This window comes from Gymnoscopelus microlampas (genome assembly GCF_963454915.1).
Source record: "Gymnoscopelus microlampas genome assembly, chromosome: 2".
In the NCBI taxonomy this organism is placed as follows: Eukaryota; Metazoa; Chordata; class Actinopteri; order Myctophiformes; family Myctophidae; genus Gymnoscopelus; species Gymnoscopelus microlampas.
The window spans coordinates 44,761,844-44,779,273 of record NC_139939.1 but is presented as its reverse complement, the minus strand read 5'-3'; the positions used below and the strand labels follow the sequence as shown (position 1 = coordinate 44,779,273).

General features: G+C 38.9%; 1 protein-coding gene across 2 annotated transcripts; it reads right to left on the bottom strand.

The window, feature by feature from the left end:
• Positions 1-1,055: 1,055 nt before the first annotated feature.
• ift56 (intraflagellar transport 56) lies at positions 1,056-15,572 on the bottom strand. Of its 2 annotated transcripts, XM_084079277.1 has the most exons (18): positions 15,349-15,572; positions 14,166-14,312; positions 12,925-13,017; positions 12,581-12,695; positions 12,256-12,305; positions 10,798-10,943; positions 8,755-8,926; positions 7,698-7,772; positions 7,149-7,251; positions 5,865-5,920; positions 5,572-5,625; positions 5,310-5,373; positions 5,102-5,190; positions 4,666-4,749; positions 4,477-4,546; positions 3,058-3,164; positions 1,875-2,008; positions 1,056-1,669 (listed from the first exon to the last, which is right to left on the bottom strand). In XM_084079277.1, the coding sequence occupies exons 1-18, from the start codon at positions 15,349-15,351 to the stop codon at positions 1,555-1,557; spliced, it is 1,677 nt and encodes a 558-aa protein (XP_083935403.1). In that variant the 5' UTR covers positions 15,352-15,572; the 3' UTR covers positions 1,056-1,554. The 2 variants fall into 2 exon arrangements, with proteins under 2 accessions (XP_083935403.1, XP_083935404.1); XM_084079278.1 differs by lacking the exons at positions 1,056-1,669; positions 1,875-2,008 and adding an exon at positions 2,051-2,915.
• Positions 15,573-17,430: the final 1,858 nt, after the last annotated feature.

The following is a 17,430-nucleotide window of genomic DNA, read 5'->3' as shown; positions in this document are numbered from 1 at the left end:
AATAAGTGACTGTTTGAAAATAGCCTACAAGCTCGCATATGGAATGTGTTGTGAGCTTGTAGATCTGCTATTTTCAAAGAAAAATCTTGAAAATGTAGGAATATTTTCAAATCCACACAATCTTGTATGGGGCTCAGACTCACTGGCACAACATATTTTCAGAAGGTTGGGTCTACAAGTACAAACATGTTAATTTGGGGGCCCTTGACATGAAAATGTTTGAGAACCACTGGTTTAAACAACATTAGTTAACAAGCCCAAATAGGCAACTATACTTTAGAGACAAGCCCAAAAAACCGGAACTACCAATAATTTATACAAGCAACTTTACAGAAGAACAAGCCCAAGGTCGCGTATAATAGGCGGACATGGCAACACTGACGTAAAGCGAGGGGAGGGAGGGGGGATCAGCGTTGTCCAATCACCGTCTGCCCCCTCCCATACCTAAACCCCGCCCCTATCACAACACTAGATAAGACAATCACAAGATGGGACTATTATTATTATCATCACCTTTTATATAAATGTGTCTGGGTGAAGGCCAGTCAAAGCCAAGTCTATTCAGCAGTGGTTCTGCTGAATAGACAGCAGTGGTTCTCTCAAACATTTTCAAGTCAATTAACTTGATTATTGTAGGCTTTAGGCTGCAGACCCCTATTTGAAATGTTTGGTGCCAGGACCCCCATAAGTGGAGGTTTTTGTGTTAGATTAGATTTAGTACTTCATTGTACACCTGTGTATATTATAGTTGGGGAGATGACAGTGGAGAGAGTCAAAGCTATGATTCTATATTATATTATGTATGGTATCTATTATAACATACATTCTCTCTTCTAGCCGGTGAAATATTAGTGAACTGTTCCTCATTCCCTCAAGGACCCCCTGGCGGTCCCCTGTCCAGACCCCACTTTGAGAATCACTGGTCTATACAGCACACCCATATAGACACAGGCCTAGTGTTTGTTTTGGACTGCAGAACAGGGGCTGGCTTTGATGCCATGCTTATCCTATCTATTCAGGGAAATGCTGAATTGTGCGTTTTCCTGCAAAGGCCCACACTTTAAATCCCAAACGGAAGCACACAAGACAAACGACCAACTTTCTCAGTGTCCCACCCAGATCCAACCGATTTATAATGACTAACATTGAAGACCACCTGTTGTTGATATGGACTTTTAGTCTAAAGGTAATGTTTGACCTACAATTGCGTTAAAAAGCAATTTAACCATATATTTAAAAAAAATGCAATTTAATTCTTCATATTCAGTCAAATTTTCAATTACAAATTACAAATATACTTTTTTTTAATGTAAATGCGATACAAAATAGACACATTTTAATACAAAACAGTACAATAGAGCATAGACATTAAATAACCATACCTCTTTTCAACATCTTTGTTAAAACATAAGTACAGCTCAATTTCACTGTGCTTCAGTCAGCATTGAGACATAATTGCAATTCATATGACAAATGACCACTAACAGCCTCTAATGCATATTTATACATGTAACTCTTATCTTTGAAAATGCTAACTTTATAAGAGACGGGCTATTATGAGAGAAGAACTCTGTTATCTTTGGCCCATTTCCGCAGAGCTCTGATGATGTACTCCACCTGGGGGTTTCCAGAGCTCCGCAGGAGGGGCAGCACTTCTTTCAGTGTCTCCCTAGGAAGCAAAAAGAACAAGGGAAGAAAGCGATAAACCCAAGATCAGTCATCCTCTTTCATAATATTTCAATTGTTTTGATATCACACAAACATGAACTAATAATAAAACGGAACGAGGTTCAGAATGTTGTGATTTACAACTATGAAAAACAAGTGTATGAACCAACATCAAAAACCCAAATAACAACAAAGAAAAAACATACTTGGACTCTCTGCCTGCCAATATGAGCTGGAAGATTCCGACACAGGCCCCTCGCTTGCCCTCCCAGTAGTTGGAACCTGGGTCCAGTTTCTCCAGTGCGTCAAACGCTTTGGCTGCATAGTAGAATTGACCCATCTGAAACAATAGGATGTGACCATTCAACAATAGTGCATTACGCCTTGAATGTCCTTCTCAAATATCAAATTCTTGTACATTGCATAGCTTGATGCTCAATTAAATTACTTTTTTTTTAAAGTATAAAGGATGTGATCATAAGTAGTCTCAGTTTTTAGTCTCAGAGGAAATCATATGGTCTCTAGGACCATTCTGAAAACTCAGAGTACAGGTAATAGATTTGGGTTGATGTATGAGCCTAAGGTAGAACTACACAGAAGGTCACAAAGAGCATGGTGGTGAGAGAGTATTGCATGATGACAACTCTAGCTCAACAACAACAACCATTAAATAAAACATTCTTTAAACCAATTGCAATCAAAATCGGTCAAACCACAAGGGCACATTATCAGTACTGTGCAATTTGAAGAAATAACTTTCGCTTCATGTGGGTGATTTGACAAAGACAGAGGACTGTGGTTATTCCCACAGTCATGTTTAAACTCAGGGCTGGGGATGGAGTGCCATAGACTATGGTAGAGTGTGCTCAAGAGTACCGTGAGAGTTTAATGAGATATACCTAGATATGTAAATAATGTGCATAATTGTTTCCTCGTCTATCAGTAGCATTCTCAAACTCTGTAAAGCACAAAGTACATACTTTGTAACATTTCTAAACAATCAGTGAATAGTTGAAGTGAGTTTGGTTCATGCAGTTAACCACTATATTCAAAATCTTTAGACATGTTAAATATACTGACATGCCCCAAATTGAGACACCAGGGTCCAAGTGGCTAATATTGTTTATCTGGTACTATTGTATGCCTTACCAGAGTAAAATAATAACAAAAAACTGTCTTGGTTCTAGGCGCTTCCATCAGCAGGTGATGTTACATTATAATAGGGGCAGCAAAGTTCTAACACAAAACTGTTTTGGAACAAAAAACAAACAGATTTAGCTCGGCTATAAATTCCGTGTCAATGACGAATATGCCAGAGAATTTACTCTTCCGTGACAGAGATGCCAGGTGACAGGTGACTCAGCAAAAAAAAACACAGGATGACATCACCTTGTAGCAGTCATTGGCAATGAGCTGCAGCAGACTAAAGGAATCTGAAGAGGTGCCCATGGTCAGGTACAGCTCCCAGGCTAGTCGACCCTTCTGGTTCATAATGTCTGAAAAACACGTGGAAAGCTCTGTAAATAACCACTTAATGAACCCTGGAAGTCATAACTAAAGACTGATGCCTAATTTATACTCCATTGTAAGACGTTGTCCTGTGTCGAAAATGTCAGATCTACAAGCCCAAAACTTGTAGATAACTTTTGGATAATTTAGTTTATGGAAAAAATGTGTGATGAAGTGGTTAATCAATCACAATTTGTGATTACATTTATAATAGATTGAAATCTGGGAATGCATGCAGATGCTGCATGCATTCCATAGATATGGATGATGCAAGAAGAAATTTCTCCCAGTAAATATTTCAATCCTCTACTGCTTTTTAATCTAAAGCTGTGTGCCAGTGTCGCATAGTGAAAATAAATAGCACATTTACAAGTTCTTGTTGTGAGCTTGTAGATCTGCTAATTTCAGTGCGTGACACTGTATACGTATGAATGAATCAGGCTTTAGACTAGGCAGAATCCATGTAGTCATGAATTCTTTATGAGCTTGCAGCCACAAATCTGAGGTTGACATCTGATTCGTATCTCAAGTCTTGATGGACAAGTAAGCATTATTTACTATTGCTGCATCCTTACATTTTATTTTGCCATGATCATGTTTTTGTTGTTTGTTTTTTTTTATCATTATTTTTGCTTCATCGGCGAGACAACAGGAAATCAATGTTTCACATAAATCACAAACACTAAATTGAATTAGATACAAAATGCAGAAACAATGCTTTTTGCACCCTTCTAAAAGCATCTCTACACTAGCTGTATAATTTCAGAACCGATTTGAACAATTCACTCATTGGAGAGACAGCTACCGCCTGATCCTAACATCAGACCTTTTAACCTTAAAAAAGGCATAAGGTGTGATGCTCAGGCAGGCCCTCCTGGTCATTTCAAAGTCTAAGCTAGAGGTTAGTCTTTGCATTCAGGAAATGTCCTTCCCATTAGGCTTAACTGCCCGTTTTATTTTTGGTAGTTTTATAAACCTTATAAACCTTTACCTACCTACTGTCCTTTTTATTACTTGTGTATATATTTTATTTATTGTTACTTTGAGAATACCTAGATGATTACAGTAAGTCTCTTATTATGACTATTATTATTATCATCATAATTAACCACTTTCAACCTGGCAGCCCTATTTTGGGCATGTCTAGGTGAAACTTAATTACATTACATTACAGAAATCTTCATAAATAAAGAAAATAGACAATCTACAATGCATCGTGAACTTGTAGATTGGCTATTATCTGTGAAATAGGGCTTGAGTGATTAATATTGTTAAAGTGTCTCAATTTATTATACATACAGCAGCGTGCCAGCCAGCTGAGGTACACATAGTCACTCTTTATCTTCTCACTCTGGATCAGCAGAAAAACCTATAAACAGACATGAAGAATGAGCATCAAAATAGCACCAACACTAGTAGTAATTAAGATGACTGTTCCAAACACTGTTCAATAATTAATTTAATCATTCATTTTTCAAAACACATTACCTCCTCTGCCTCTTTGTAATTGCCAAGGGCTGCTTTAGCCTGAGCATAGTTGAAATTGAAGGTGTCATCGTTATAGAAATAGCTCTGCAAAAAAAAAGAAGTTTGGAAAGTAAGGGCCAGTCATAGAGTTAAAAGGGGCCAGTACATCCACAAAAAGGGCACACACAGAAAGTCAGTTTTGTTTTTGCTAATTGAAAACTAGAAAAATGTGTTTTTTGAAAATTAAATAAAAAGAACCCATGCACACACACTGGAACAATCTGTGCCCACCTAGCACCACTCTAGAGATCTGAAGAGATCCTTTTCAAGCACAGTGTGTGGGAGTGCTTTTACAGTTCTTTGTACTCAATTCCATCTCACTTAGACATAATATAATACAGCAGCTCTTCAATGAATGTGCAGTAGTACAATATACGCATGTTCGAGCAAAGCCAACCTTGACAGAGTTCAGATATATCAGCACATCTTCAAACTGTCTCAATAAGAAGAAACAGGCGGCCATGCACTGTCTGCCAGGTATTGTGTCTGAAAAGTCAAAGAAACACAGTGTTACGCATCCACGTACGCGAGCGACAAACACACAAACACAAGCACACACACACGCACACGCACACACTGAAGGACCCTCTTTATATTCAGCCTACCACATTCACTTGCTGAGCCACCAACCAACTGGAAGAACTGCTGAGAAATTTTCAGGTGGTCCCTCTGAAAGAGGTGAACACAGTACACACATTAGTAGTGCACTCAACTGAATTAGTGCCACACAGTAAAATCCTCAGGGTTCTTTTTAACTCTGAGAGTAAAAATGTAACTATATTTTCACACTCTCAGGGTTAAATGAACAATGAAGATTTTACTGTGTGTTCATTTTCAGTTACCTCCTGATTTGCATGCAATACTCACTGATCCAATGTCTTGTCCCAATGCAGCATTTACCACCCCTTTCAAAATATATTCCTGAAATTGTAATAAATGATTAGGGTACAAAATAATGCATAGGCTCTAAATCTAGTCCATTATTTCTGTTCTGGGTTGAGAATTTCAACAAAAGAAGCAGTCTGTTTCTTTTGTCACATGGGGGCCATTTTGCTCTGGTCAAACTATGACGGAAACCCATCCCATGACAGGAGAGCAAAATGGCCGCCCTGTGAATATTGGCCAGTGGAGGAAATCCTTGAGACAAACATTAGAACTACCTGTGGTGTGGTTGGAACCAAGTCTTTGATGAGGTTATACGCCTCTTGTACATCATCTGGAAATGAAAGAATTGAAGGATATGGACCACATATATACAGTATACACACACGTGTACATTATGGATTGGGGGATCCTTGACATGTAAAGGTTTGAAAACCACTGCTTTAAAACCACTAACTTTTATGAATGCACAGATAATGACATGACACAACATTCTGCATGCGGGTCCTCTTTCTATATAGGACAATACGGAAAAGACGTGGGGCAAATATAAAGAAATGTATGCTCCCATTTCTCTGGTTTTAATTTTATTACTCTATGAAATACACTATTATTTACTTTCCAAAATAAAATTAAAATAAGTACAAACTCTGTACAAGTGGCCTACATGCAACATGGCACAATGTTATCTATTTATATCAGTGATGTGTTATCTATTTATATCAGTGATGTGTGCTTCTCATCTTGTTGTATAGTATGTGTGTGAAAAATCATGACATTCATTAAAGCACAAGATATCTTGCTTGATAAAAGCAAAAATAGACTTTATTGTACGGTGAAGCAACTCTCGAAGTCACTCTTTTAGCATACATCCAAATGCAAACAAAGCTGATACTGCCAATATATAACATCACAAAACCCGGTTCTACATTTTCATTTGTATTAAAACAATTTATGTCAACTTCCTGTTAATTTGACTATTTTAAGATCCGGATCCACGGATCCAGCCTGGGTTTCCTTCCCAAAAGAAATAGCTAAATCAACAGGAGGTTGACATTTTTTATACAAGAAGAAAATGCAGCACCAGGTTTGGTGATATTATATATTGGCAGAATCAGCTTTGTTTGCATTTGTTTATGTGCTAAAATAGTGACTTTCAGAGTTGTTTATCCGTGCAATGAGGAGACTATTTTTTGAAATATCGATCTCTAACCAATGGAGCAAAATAGCTTGCCAATTGGACTAGTTACATTATGACATGGTAACTACACAACAAAACCTCTAGCAAAGTCTCTGTGTGCTTTAACAGTCAAACACTTAAACCCTACTGTATATACTTAGTTGACTGGGGTCCCCCCCCCAGTAGTCTATACTTGGCCCCCTCCTTTTTTCCCACTTCACCAAATCTCTACAAGCTCACAAGCTTGCAGATCGGTTATTTTCACAGAATTTTGAACCTATTTTCGCAGAACGTTGGCCTTTCATGACATGCCCAAAAGAGAGGTTCAGGTGGTCAATTAGCTAGTTATTATTCATGGTGTTGGTATTCTGCGGTCACACACCTTGTCTGAGATAGTAGATGACGAGGTTCAGTCTGGCCTCTGGGATCACATCTATGAGAGGAGGGAGCACCTGTAAGGCCCCTTCCCCACCACGGAACACCACCTGTAGCACAGGACACAGGACACAACGGTGACGTCACATGTGGGACATAATATATAATATTGTCACTGTTGGTCGAAACATTGTACGGGTGTGTCCAAAATCGTTGCTTTTCAGGAAATTGAACCCCATCCAATGCAGTTATTATTTAGTTAGTCACAAGCTCTTGTTAATAATAATTAGTAATTATAAATAATAATAGACGATCTACAAGCTCACATCGCCATCACATCGCGTTGTGAGCTTGTAGATAGGCTAGCGTCACTACTTTTGCATGACACTGTCATATGACAAGTATGACATAAATAGGATATTCATTTATGATATAGCATTAAAGATTGATATACAAGGTTTTTGCCCAGCAGCGATATGATGACACACACATACACACACACACACACACACACACACATCCCAGCAGACAGTACTAGAGCCTGTTAAGAGCTTACCAGGTTGTGTCGGATAAGCTCCTTAGCAAACTCAAACGAGCAGGAAGAAATGTCGATGAGGTTCTTCAACTCGGCCTAAGAATGTACAAATAAGACCAACGTTATAACGCCAATGTTGCTTTTCAAGGAGGTTATAGAATATACTAGATCAATTTAAACACCTCCAGCTCCAACCTATCATTATTCTGTACTTGTCATAACACATTGTCATTTGCATTTGATTTGCATTGAGCTGACTTTAGTACTGTATGTCTTATGCTTCTGGAACCACTTTGGTGGCTGAATTTTAGACAGGCTTCTTTGGTATGAAATCTCTGCATCAAAACACAGAACAACCAACATATCAGTCAGAAGATTTATAACCCAACTTATACATCCGATATATCGGCCATAACTTGGACTTTTTTTTGCCATATTTATAACCCATAGTGATACATCGGTCTGTTCGATACATCAACCATTATTTGTCTTTTCTGATGTCATTGTATCTGCATTTATTCAGCCAATGTGTGTTTTAACCACTTTCAAGCAACCTGGCAATCATATAACTTTTCAAAAGTAGAAGATCTACAACCCATTGTGAGCTTGTAGATCGGCTATTGCCTGAAGAAGGTCTATGACATTGACCGAAAGCTTGCTATATAAAAAATTAAATAATCTGATTTTGCACAGTTTTGAGTGTGCGGAGGCTCCCTCTAATTGTTCATTTTGTTTCCTTTAGGCTCCAGCACCTCACCCAAGTCTACTGGCAAATGAACAGTGATCTTTTTCCACTATTTTGTCAGATCGGCTATTTTAGAAAATCTTTGAATAAGGCTGAAGTGGCTAAATAAAATAAAGTGCTTATTTTTATGAATCAAAATGCTATTTGTGTTGATTTTGTACTGATATTTTGCTTATAAGTGATTTCAAGATTTTGCACTTTTATTTTATCTACATTTTTACAGTCTAGGACTCTCCAAAATCGGGATCGGTATTGGACCCAAACATCTGGCATCAGTCTGGACCTAATTTATAGCTGTATACCAGGATAAGTGAAAGGCCAGACACTGCATACCTCAGCTGCCTTGCCATTGTAGAGCCTGAAGTGGTTGCAGGCCTTGAGATTAAGGGCGATGGTGGAGTCAGGGATGCTTTGCAGGTAGACGGCTAACACTTCCTGGGACACATCGTAGTAGTCCAGCTTGTAGTAACATAGTGCCACATACACTTTCAGGGCCAGGAAATCTCTGAAAGATGAGATGTATGTTATACTTAAAGGGATAGTTCACCCCCAAATTGACTTTTTTTCCTATTGATTATACACCCCATGGAGACTTGAATTCATGGAGATGTTTTAGTTTTTGCCACATTCCTAAGCCAATAATTTGATGACGACGGCGGCGGATCCGGTAGGAGACACAAAGTGTCAACTTTGATTAGCATCTTTCCGCCAGTCATCACATTATTGGCTTAGGAATGCGACAAAAACTAAACATTCTCCATGAATTCAAGGCTTCATGGGGTTTTATAATTGATAGAAAATAAATATTCTTTTGGGTGAACTACTCCTTTAAGATGGAGGAGGAATTGTAACTTCCAGTATGCTACAAAATACAAATGTATTTGTATTTTATTAGGGTTCATGCCTCTTACTCTGAAGACGTCTCTAACAATGGACATCATTGGTCTTGAAACTAAATATTATGTTCATATTTAATTCAAGTCTATGGATCAGTGGTCTAGACAAGACTCTGCTTTCTCCTCCGTGCTCCATTCCACTTACAATTTACACTTTACAATTCAGGCATTTAGCAGACACTGTTATCCAGAGCGATTTACAAATGCAAATTCAGAGTATAAGGCATGAATCAATGTCAACAAATGATAGGGGGAATAGTAACATACGTAGAGTGCGTGCTAGCACTACAACACTGTTGTAGTGCTTCAAATAAACTAGGATACCAGGTAAACGTCAAACCAAGCATCTGTCTAAACAACACGTCATGGTTTCACCAAAAATTCAAGGTAAAGAAAAACCTCCAGCATTGAATAGTTGAACTTGACCCTACAACCCAGGGCAGAACTGAATCTAAAGGGGTTGACAGGCATGTTCCTGTGGGCATGACATAGCTTTGCTATTACAAATGACCTGAGATAAGAGAGACCAGGTGAGCAGGTTATAGGTGTGGAAAAGGGGGTTGACAATGGGGGAAATGGCATTCAAGAACCAGTATGACTGTAAGTAGATACATTCCGAGAACAAGAATGAACATGACGTATTTGAGCCTGTTCTGCTGCAGGTTGCATTGATAATGTAGATATTTTTAGGCCTCAGAGCGAGGATTAACAAAAAGGTCATGATGTTGACATAAACGTGTTTATATCAACTACAGTATTATTTAATATGTGACTGAACGCAATGTTGTTGCATGTGCACAGCACCTGTGAGATGCACCGTAATAAGTAAATAAGGATCTGTCGCACACTCGGGCACACTCCTATTTTACATCATCATTCATTTTTACGTCAGGACTCAGGAGACTCCCGTCCAGGGCATGCTTCAGACGCGCCTCCTCAGGAGACTTGCCTCAGATCTGAACCCATTTGATTTGGCGTTAGGAACCCGTTGCGACCGCATGACCTTACTGACGTCGACTGGCCCAGGCAGGGTTCGAACCCACGACCATTCGCAAAAGCGTGTGCTCTAACCGCTGCACTAGGGCGGCCCTATACCCTTACTATACATAATTTACAAAAATGTAGTTTGCTCAAGCTTTAAGAGTTCAGGATAAAACTGAAGCACACCTGTGAAGTGGTGTAGGGATGCACATATGTACAAAATAGGGGTATTATCGTTGCTTAATCACTTAAACCTTATATACATCATTGACTGGGGTCCCCCAGGGGTCTGTATTTGGCCCCCTATCGTTTCCCCCTCTACACCAAATCTCTTTGCCAAAAATAACAGATTCACAAGCTCACAAAACATCACGTTGCAACAGGTTGTGTGAGCTTCTAGATCTGCTATTTTTGCCAAATGTGTGCCCACAATGAGATGCCCAGAATAGCAAGGATGCTATTGGGTTGGGTTAATGTGCTTACACAACAAATAACAGACCTGTTCTGTAGGAGGATGCGTTTGTAAATGTCGATGGCTTCCTGGTAGTGGGAGCGCATGTAGTGGATGGAAGCCAGGCTCAGCTGGTCCTCTGTCACGTCCTCTAGGTTCTGGTGGAACCCCATCAGCTGCTTCTCATCGTTGAACTGACACCCCAAAAAGGTAGGAGGACAAAACGGCGTTAACCACTTGAAGCCTGGCATCCCTGTTGTGGGCGTGTCATAATATGCGAACATTCTGCATAAACAAACAGCAAGATCTGCATCTACAAGCTCACGATGCGTTGCAACGCGTAGGTTGGTTTTGGCAATACATTATTGAAAATGTAATATCAACATTACTCATTTACATGATCTGTCGTTGCTGTAGAATAATTGGCTTGAACAGGGATGACTCAACTCTTTCTGTCTCAATGGCTCTGATACAGACCATAATTATGTCTAATATGAAGATCACAGGTGTCAGCACAAATCAGCGTTGTTAGGCAACAGTTTCTGTTGTGTGTGACGTTAGACCAGCGCTCGATCAGCGGGGGAGGCGGATGGAGAGAGGGAGAGTGAAAGAGAGAGAGTGGGAGGGAGGGAGCTAGAGCAGCGGTTCCCAAACTTTTTAACTCGAGACCCAAAAGAGAAATTTGATGTCTCCCTGTGACCCAAACTAGTGAAAAAAGCAGATCTACAAGCACACGACGTGTCACGTGCTTGTAGATCTGCTTTTTTCCACTACTTCTTCGAAAGGTATTTTTTTCTAATTCATGGAATTTCTTTGATTTCTTGTTTATTCGTGTTTTCAAAATTAGTTTTCAATGTATGAAAAAATTGGATTATTTTTTAAAATATTTTGAAAAAATAATTAAAAACAAAATGTAGGAAAATAAAAATGGGGGACAAAAGGGACATTTACTCGCGACCCATAAAAAAAATTCCGTGACCCACAAATGGGTCCCGACCCAGTGTTTGGGAAACAGTGAGCTAGAGCAGGAGGTAGCGAGAGAAGAGAGAGGGAGAGAGGGATAGTAACCTGGCCAATGCTGAGCACTGAAACCTGAACACGCTGATCGACCGGCAATGCCGAGCAAGCTGCTTGTTCTTCATAAATGACTGAATGAAATATAGATAAATCCATTACATTTACAATCATTGGCTTCTGCTGTATGTTTCAGACACACAGAGGGCGGAGAGAACCTATATTATTTGTCAATTATGAGATGCACACATACAGGACAAAATAAACCCAATGCAGAGAAAACATTTACACAAAAATGTCACATGCAGCTCGAACTCATAGCATTTTCTCATAGAGCTGACAGACAGGGAAAGAAATTCAATGAACAAATGGGAGTATATAATTTCTGCATGAGAGAACAGTACATTAGATTAGAAGAAGGTGAAGCAAAGTCACACCTATATAGCAGTCAACTCAATGCTATGATTTGTGATATATGGTAGGATTTCCAACCTTGTGAGCCAAATGGAAGAGAAGTCGGTTCTGGAGTGCGGATGCTGGTGCTACGGGGAACAAGAAATTGGATAACAGAATTAGAGAGCAAAGCAGAGAAGGAAAAACACACTTTGCTGGCATCATAACCACATTTTTACCAATCACAATGGATGGATGCAAAGTAAACTATGGCATGGTGTACCGGAAAAGAACATCTGCTAAGTATCTGCTAAATCTTATTGCATAATAAAATGCGAGTGTGTGTCTTCATAGGAATAATGCCTGTGAAGTTAATCAAAGCTGAACACGTGTCATTTTGAATTAATGCAGATATGGTACTTACACTTGGATGCAGCTTCCTCAGCCTCTTTATATAGGCCAAGGAAAAATAAAGTACATGCCAAATAGACCCACACATCTGCTGGCCATTCAGGCTGCATGGTCAGAGACTTGTACTCCTGTCGTTATATAATAAATAAAAGGACACATAAAAGGGATATGATCAGGACAAAACAAAAGCAAGTGGGTGGCCTGGCCTTGAATCTTAATTAGAATAAACTGGAGCTGTGTGGTTACAATCCTTCAAATACTAAACAAAACAGATGAATGTGCACTTGAATGTTGATTGCCTATCATCTCCCTGTTGTACGCCTAGATACAGACAAACACCAACAGAATAATAACTACCTCCATTGCTTTCCTGTAATCCCCCAAGTGAAAGGCACAGTAGCCAATCCAGAGGCCTGCATGCTCCTCTTTTTCTCCAACATCTCTCTGGAACTGTTAAGGGCAGATTAATACAATTGGGAGTAAAACAAACAAATAAAAATGGAAAATCTCCAACATACAAACATGATCTTGCCGAGTGGTTTTCCACTGGGATGAAAGTTCATGAGGTCAGGAGAAACAATATTGTTCTATTAATCACTTTCAACCTGGAAGCTCACTGTGAGCTTGTAGATCTTAAGTTGTTAAATATACTGTTTTTCCAGAGCCCTCTCAGAACACCACACAACACAGTTTTGGGTCCCACAGTGATCTGCTGGCTGTCATCCTAGAAAAATACCACGGATTTGTCAGTGATGTCACAGCTAACTAAGTGTCATTTAGCGAAGTGCTACAGACTCATGGTTTTGAGGGTCAAAGCTCCTGAACTGCAAAACCATGCCGTTAATGCTAAAACATTTAATTTCTTTCTTGCAAAAGGAATAGTAAATAAGGCTTAATGGCAGTGCCCCATGAAACGACTTCAAATTTGTAACGGTGTCACTCTCCTTTCCCTTTTGGTAACTTAATTCTAGTTGTCATCCCAGGAAGGAACAGTAGGGTTGACTTCCATTACACACAGTATTCTACTTAGTTAACCACATTAATGTCGGCGTCCCTATTTTGCACATGTCATTTTTATAGGCGAGATATTTCAAAAAATGACAACTTTTGGGGGAATTACTATTATTTATCCCCCAAAAATAGCAGATCTACAAGCTGACAACACGTGAAATCGCAACGCGCGTGGTGAGCTTGTACAGTATATGGTCTATTTCCGCTATTTGTCCTATGACTAAGTATACAGGGCTAAAGTGGTTAAGTGTCTTGGGTATTACTATGTGAGCTTCAGTTTACAACAAGAACTGACCGCCGATACCGGGGCCCCCTAGAGGTCTATACTTGGTCCCTTCCGCTGTTCCCTCTACACCAAATCTCGTTGCTGAAAATAGCCCTATCTACAAGCTCAAAACACATCACCCATTAGGACATTTTAATATAGGATACTCAGGATAAGGTCACAGCCAGAGAGAAAAGCTAATAAAGGGCACCTTGCGTTACAATATGATCTAAATGTAATACAATGATGCTTTGTAGGGATCTAGTCCTGGAATATCTGCCATGCAAAAAGAAGCAACTGTGTGTGTGTGTTTGCATATTACCTCTAAGACTGTCAAGGCCCCAAGATAGTCTCTCTGTTGCAGGTATTCATCCAGACAGGGAATCTTTTTTGTCTTGTTTTTCTTCTTCTTTTCATGCACACTGACTGTAACCTCTCCTCCAACAGCCGGCTTTAAACGGGAAAGGATCTGAAGAATTATAAAAACAAGATTGTTCAGAATCAGATTTTCACAAGAACATCTGCGTATGGACCACCGGGATGTACTCTAGCATTATAATCAGAGGCCTGTTTAGGTTAACTGCTGTAATTATTTATACCACCGATTGATTGTATATTGCTCACTATAGCCTATTCACTGTAGATTGACTGTATGCATCAGTATTCTTACTGTGTAGCTCAGTGGTTCTCAACCTGTGGGTGGGGAGACTGGGGGGGTCCCAACATGATTTTGGGGGGTCCCCAGATGACAGTGAAGTGACAATTTAATGACTTTTAATTTGGCCTTTTTAATACCTCAAAAGAAAGAAAGAAAGGAAAGAAAAAAAGAAATTAATGCATCAAAAGTAAATACTATAAAAACTGGCCAAATTGTCAAATAACATAAGAAAGAGGCAAACATTTTGAAAATAGCCGATCTACAAGCTTGTATATCTGCTATTTTCACAATCTGTATCTGTGGAACTACAATGTCTACAATTCAAAGTGCTTGTCAGGGTGGGGAGTCCCATGTTCAATGTGATTATTTTGGGGTGTCACAGCCTGAAAAGGTTGAGAACCACTGGTGTAGCTGGCTGTACATCTATCAGCCTCACATCATATCCACTGTTGATGGTCTGTATATCTGCAATATAACCATATTGCTGGTGACAGACAGGCAGTCACACACAAGTTTAGGCTTTGTAGTAGAAACTAGAAAGATTTAATCTGATTCTCCTTTATAGATACACTCATGTCTCTTAAATTATAATGCACATTAGTCATTTTTCTTACATGCACTTTACTGTACTTATTTTAACTGCATTAATGGGCATGCACAATTAAGCATTTCACCCATATTACTTATAATGTGATGTGACAATAAAGTCTGATTCTGATTAATGAGATCAATACAATTTAGCTTATGGCTGGCTGACTATCGAGCTTAAGTCAAATTATCTTATACTATATTCTTCTATTCTTTCACATGACATTACACAGCCTAGCTCTGATTTAACGTTACTCACCATGTTGAGGATCTGGTTTGTTTATCTCTAACCAAGGTAACGTAGTCGTAGATACAAGATGGTAACTTCAAATCAAACCAAGACAAAAAGTCGCACTAAACGTACTAGAGTTCATTGATGCAAACAACATGTTAGGGCTTATTATACTTAAACATTTAGAAGGCCAGGTCTAGCCTACAGCGTATTCATTACAAATCCTGTTCATTTTGCTAGCATGTGCAAAACATAGCTAAACAAAGTTAATTCCAACTGTGTGCTACTTCCGATACATGCTTTTCAAAATAAAAGACAAGTGCGCATCATCAACACGCCACTTATTCGCGTCACCATCAGTGATGGAAGAAGTACTCACATGTTTTACTTTTACTAAAGTAATATACTTTATGACAAAAGTCAAAAATAAATATTTTGAAAATAGCAGATCTACAAGCGAAATGTATATAGGGCTGAAGTGGTTATTGTATATTTTGTAATAATAATCAAAATCTACAAAGTAACTCAAGTTTTCAGATACTTGTAGTGGAGTAAAAGTACAATATTTGCCTCTGAGATGTGGAGAAGTAAAAGTATTGAAATGTGGAAATATAAAAGTAAACCTGTAGTTATAAAAGTAACTGTAGTTGCTTTCTATCACTGGTCAATTGAAGTAAATCTAAAACTTAAACATAATATAGTAACCTTTCCTCTGAGGTGGAAAGTCTGGTTTAGTGAGGTTAGTAATAACCTAAAATAGATTTTATTTTGAAACGCTAATACATTTGACGGCCAAACCGGAAACATCTTAGATTGTCATGAGTAACTTCACGGATGGATGAGGCGGACTGTTGCCTAGCAACGAACATGGTGTCGATGGATGGCTGCGCTGTTGTGCTAATAATGTCAAATGCCACTTGAAAATTACGTGAAACAAAGTTGACTATCGAATAAAGAGATTCATAAAACTTTATTTTTGAAACCCAATTGTTTTAATTTCATGATGTCATAGATCATTTTCACACAGCCCCAGTGGCCTAATGGATAAGGCACTGGCCTCCTAAGCCAGGGATTGTGGGTTCGAGTCCCATCTGGGGTGAAATATTTTCGCTACATATCGCTCCTGTGTAATATTCTGATTCACATTGACTGACCAAGTAATTATTTGCGAATCGCCCAGTATTGCTTAGCCTGGTAAACCCTCCCTCCGGAAATCTCATTTCCATTTAGGGAGGGTTTACCAGGCTAAGTATTGCTTACATCCGTGGTGATACTGGTTTCCCCAGATGATTAGCTTAATGTGCAACAGTGTTTTCTCACTCAACAGTAAACAAACCAACATACAGTATAAGTGAATACAGGATATCTGCACATAATGAGTTTTAAGATATATACCAATATCAAATATTACCTAAGAAAGAGGCAAACATTGTGAAAATAGCCAAACTACAAGCTCAAAGTTTGGGAACCCTTAGGCCTTACATCAGATGCATTCTACCTGATTGGATTGTATTATTATTATAAGTCCTCTATTACTATTATATTTTGTTTTGTTTGTTTGTATAGCGACTTTGGATACTAAGAAAAACGCTATATACATGTTATGTATTGTTACATTATTGTATTATAAACTCCTCAAATCCAGGTGGATGTGCATGTGCTATACTACGCGTGGAAATAAGCACCATAAGCAGTTTAAATGCCAGGCTATCCCCTATACCATTCACAACTGCAAATTTAACTCATGTTCCTAATTATACCGTGGGTCTACAAATCAATGCATTCACTGTTTATCTACACAGTAGGCTGTGTGTACATCATTAAAGTCCCTAACAAAGCCTCAGCCTTGTATCCTAAATACACAGGACCACAATGGTAACAAGCCCCTAGGGGCTTTTTGTGATATCCTTTTAACAATCATACTATTTGCAGACTGTTAAGTATTCAATCAAAAACGTTTGAGTACAGCTTGACTACATGTAGGCTACATGAACAGCACTGGATTATAGTGCATTAAGTCCAATGTATACGTATGTGGCCCAGTTGTGAGTGGTCTGATGCTTGCTATGCATTTAAATCCAATCCATCATGACATGGAATCTAGAGACA

Bases quoted from the DNA above. Each gene is read 5' to 3' on its own strand.
- ift56 (XM_084079277.1), bottom strand. The intron at 7,252-7,697 runs GTAAGCTCTTAA...CCTGTGCTACAG, and splicing joins AGCTTATCCGACACAACCTG to GTGGTGTTCCGTGGTGGGGA. The intron at 5,374-5,571 runs GTGAGTATTGCA...CACCTCTTTCAG, and splicing joins TGGGACAAGACATTGGATCA to AGGGACCACCTGAAAATTTC.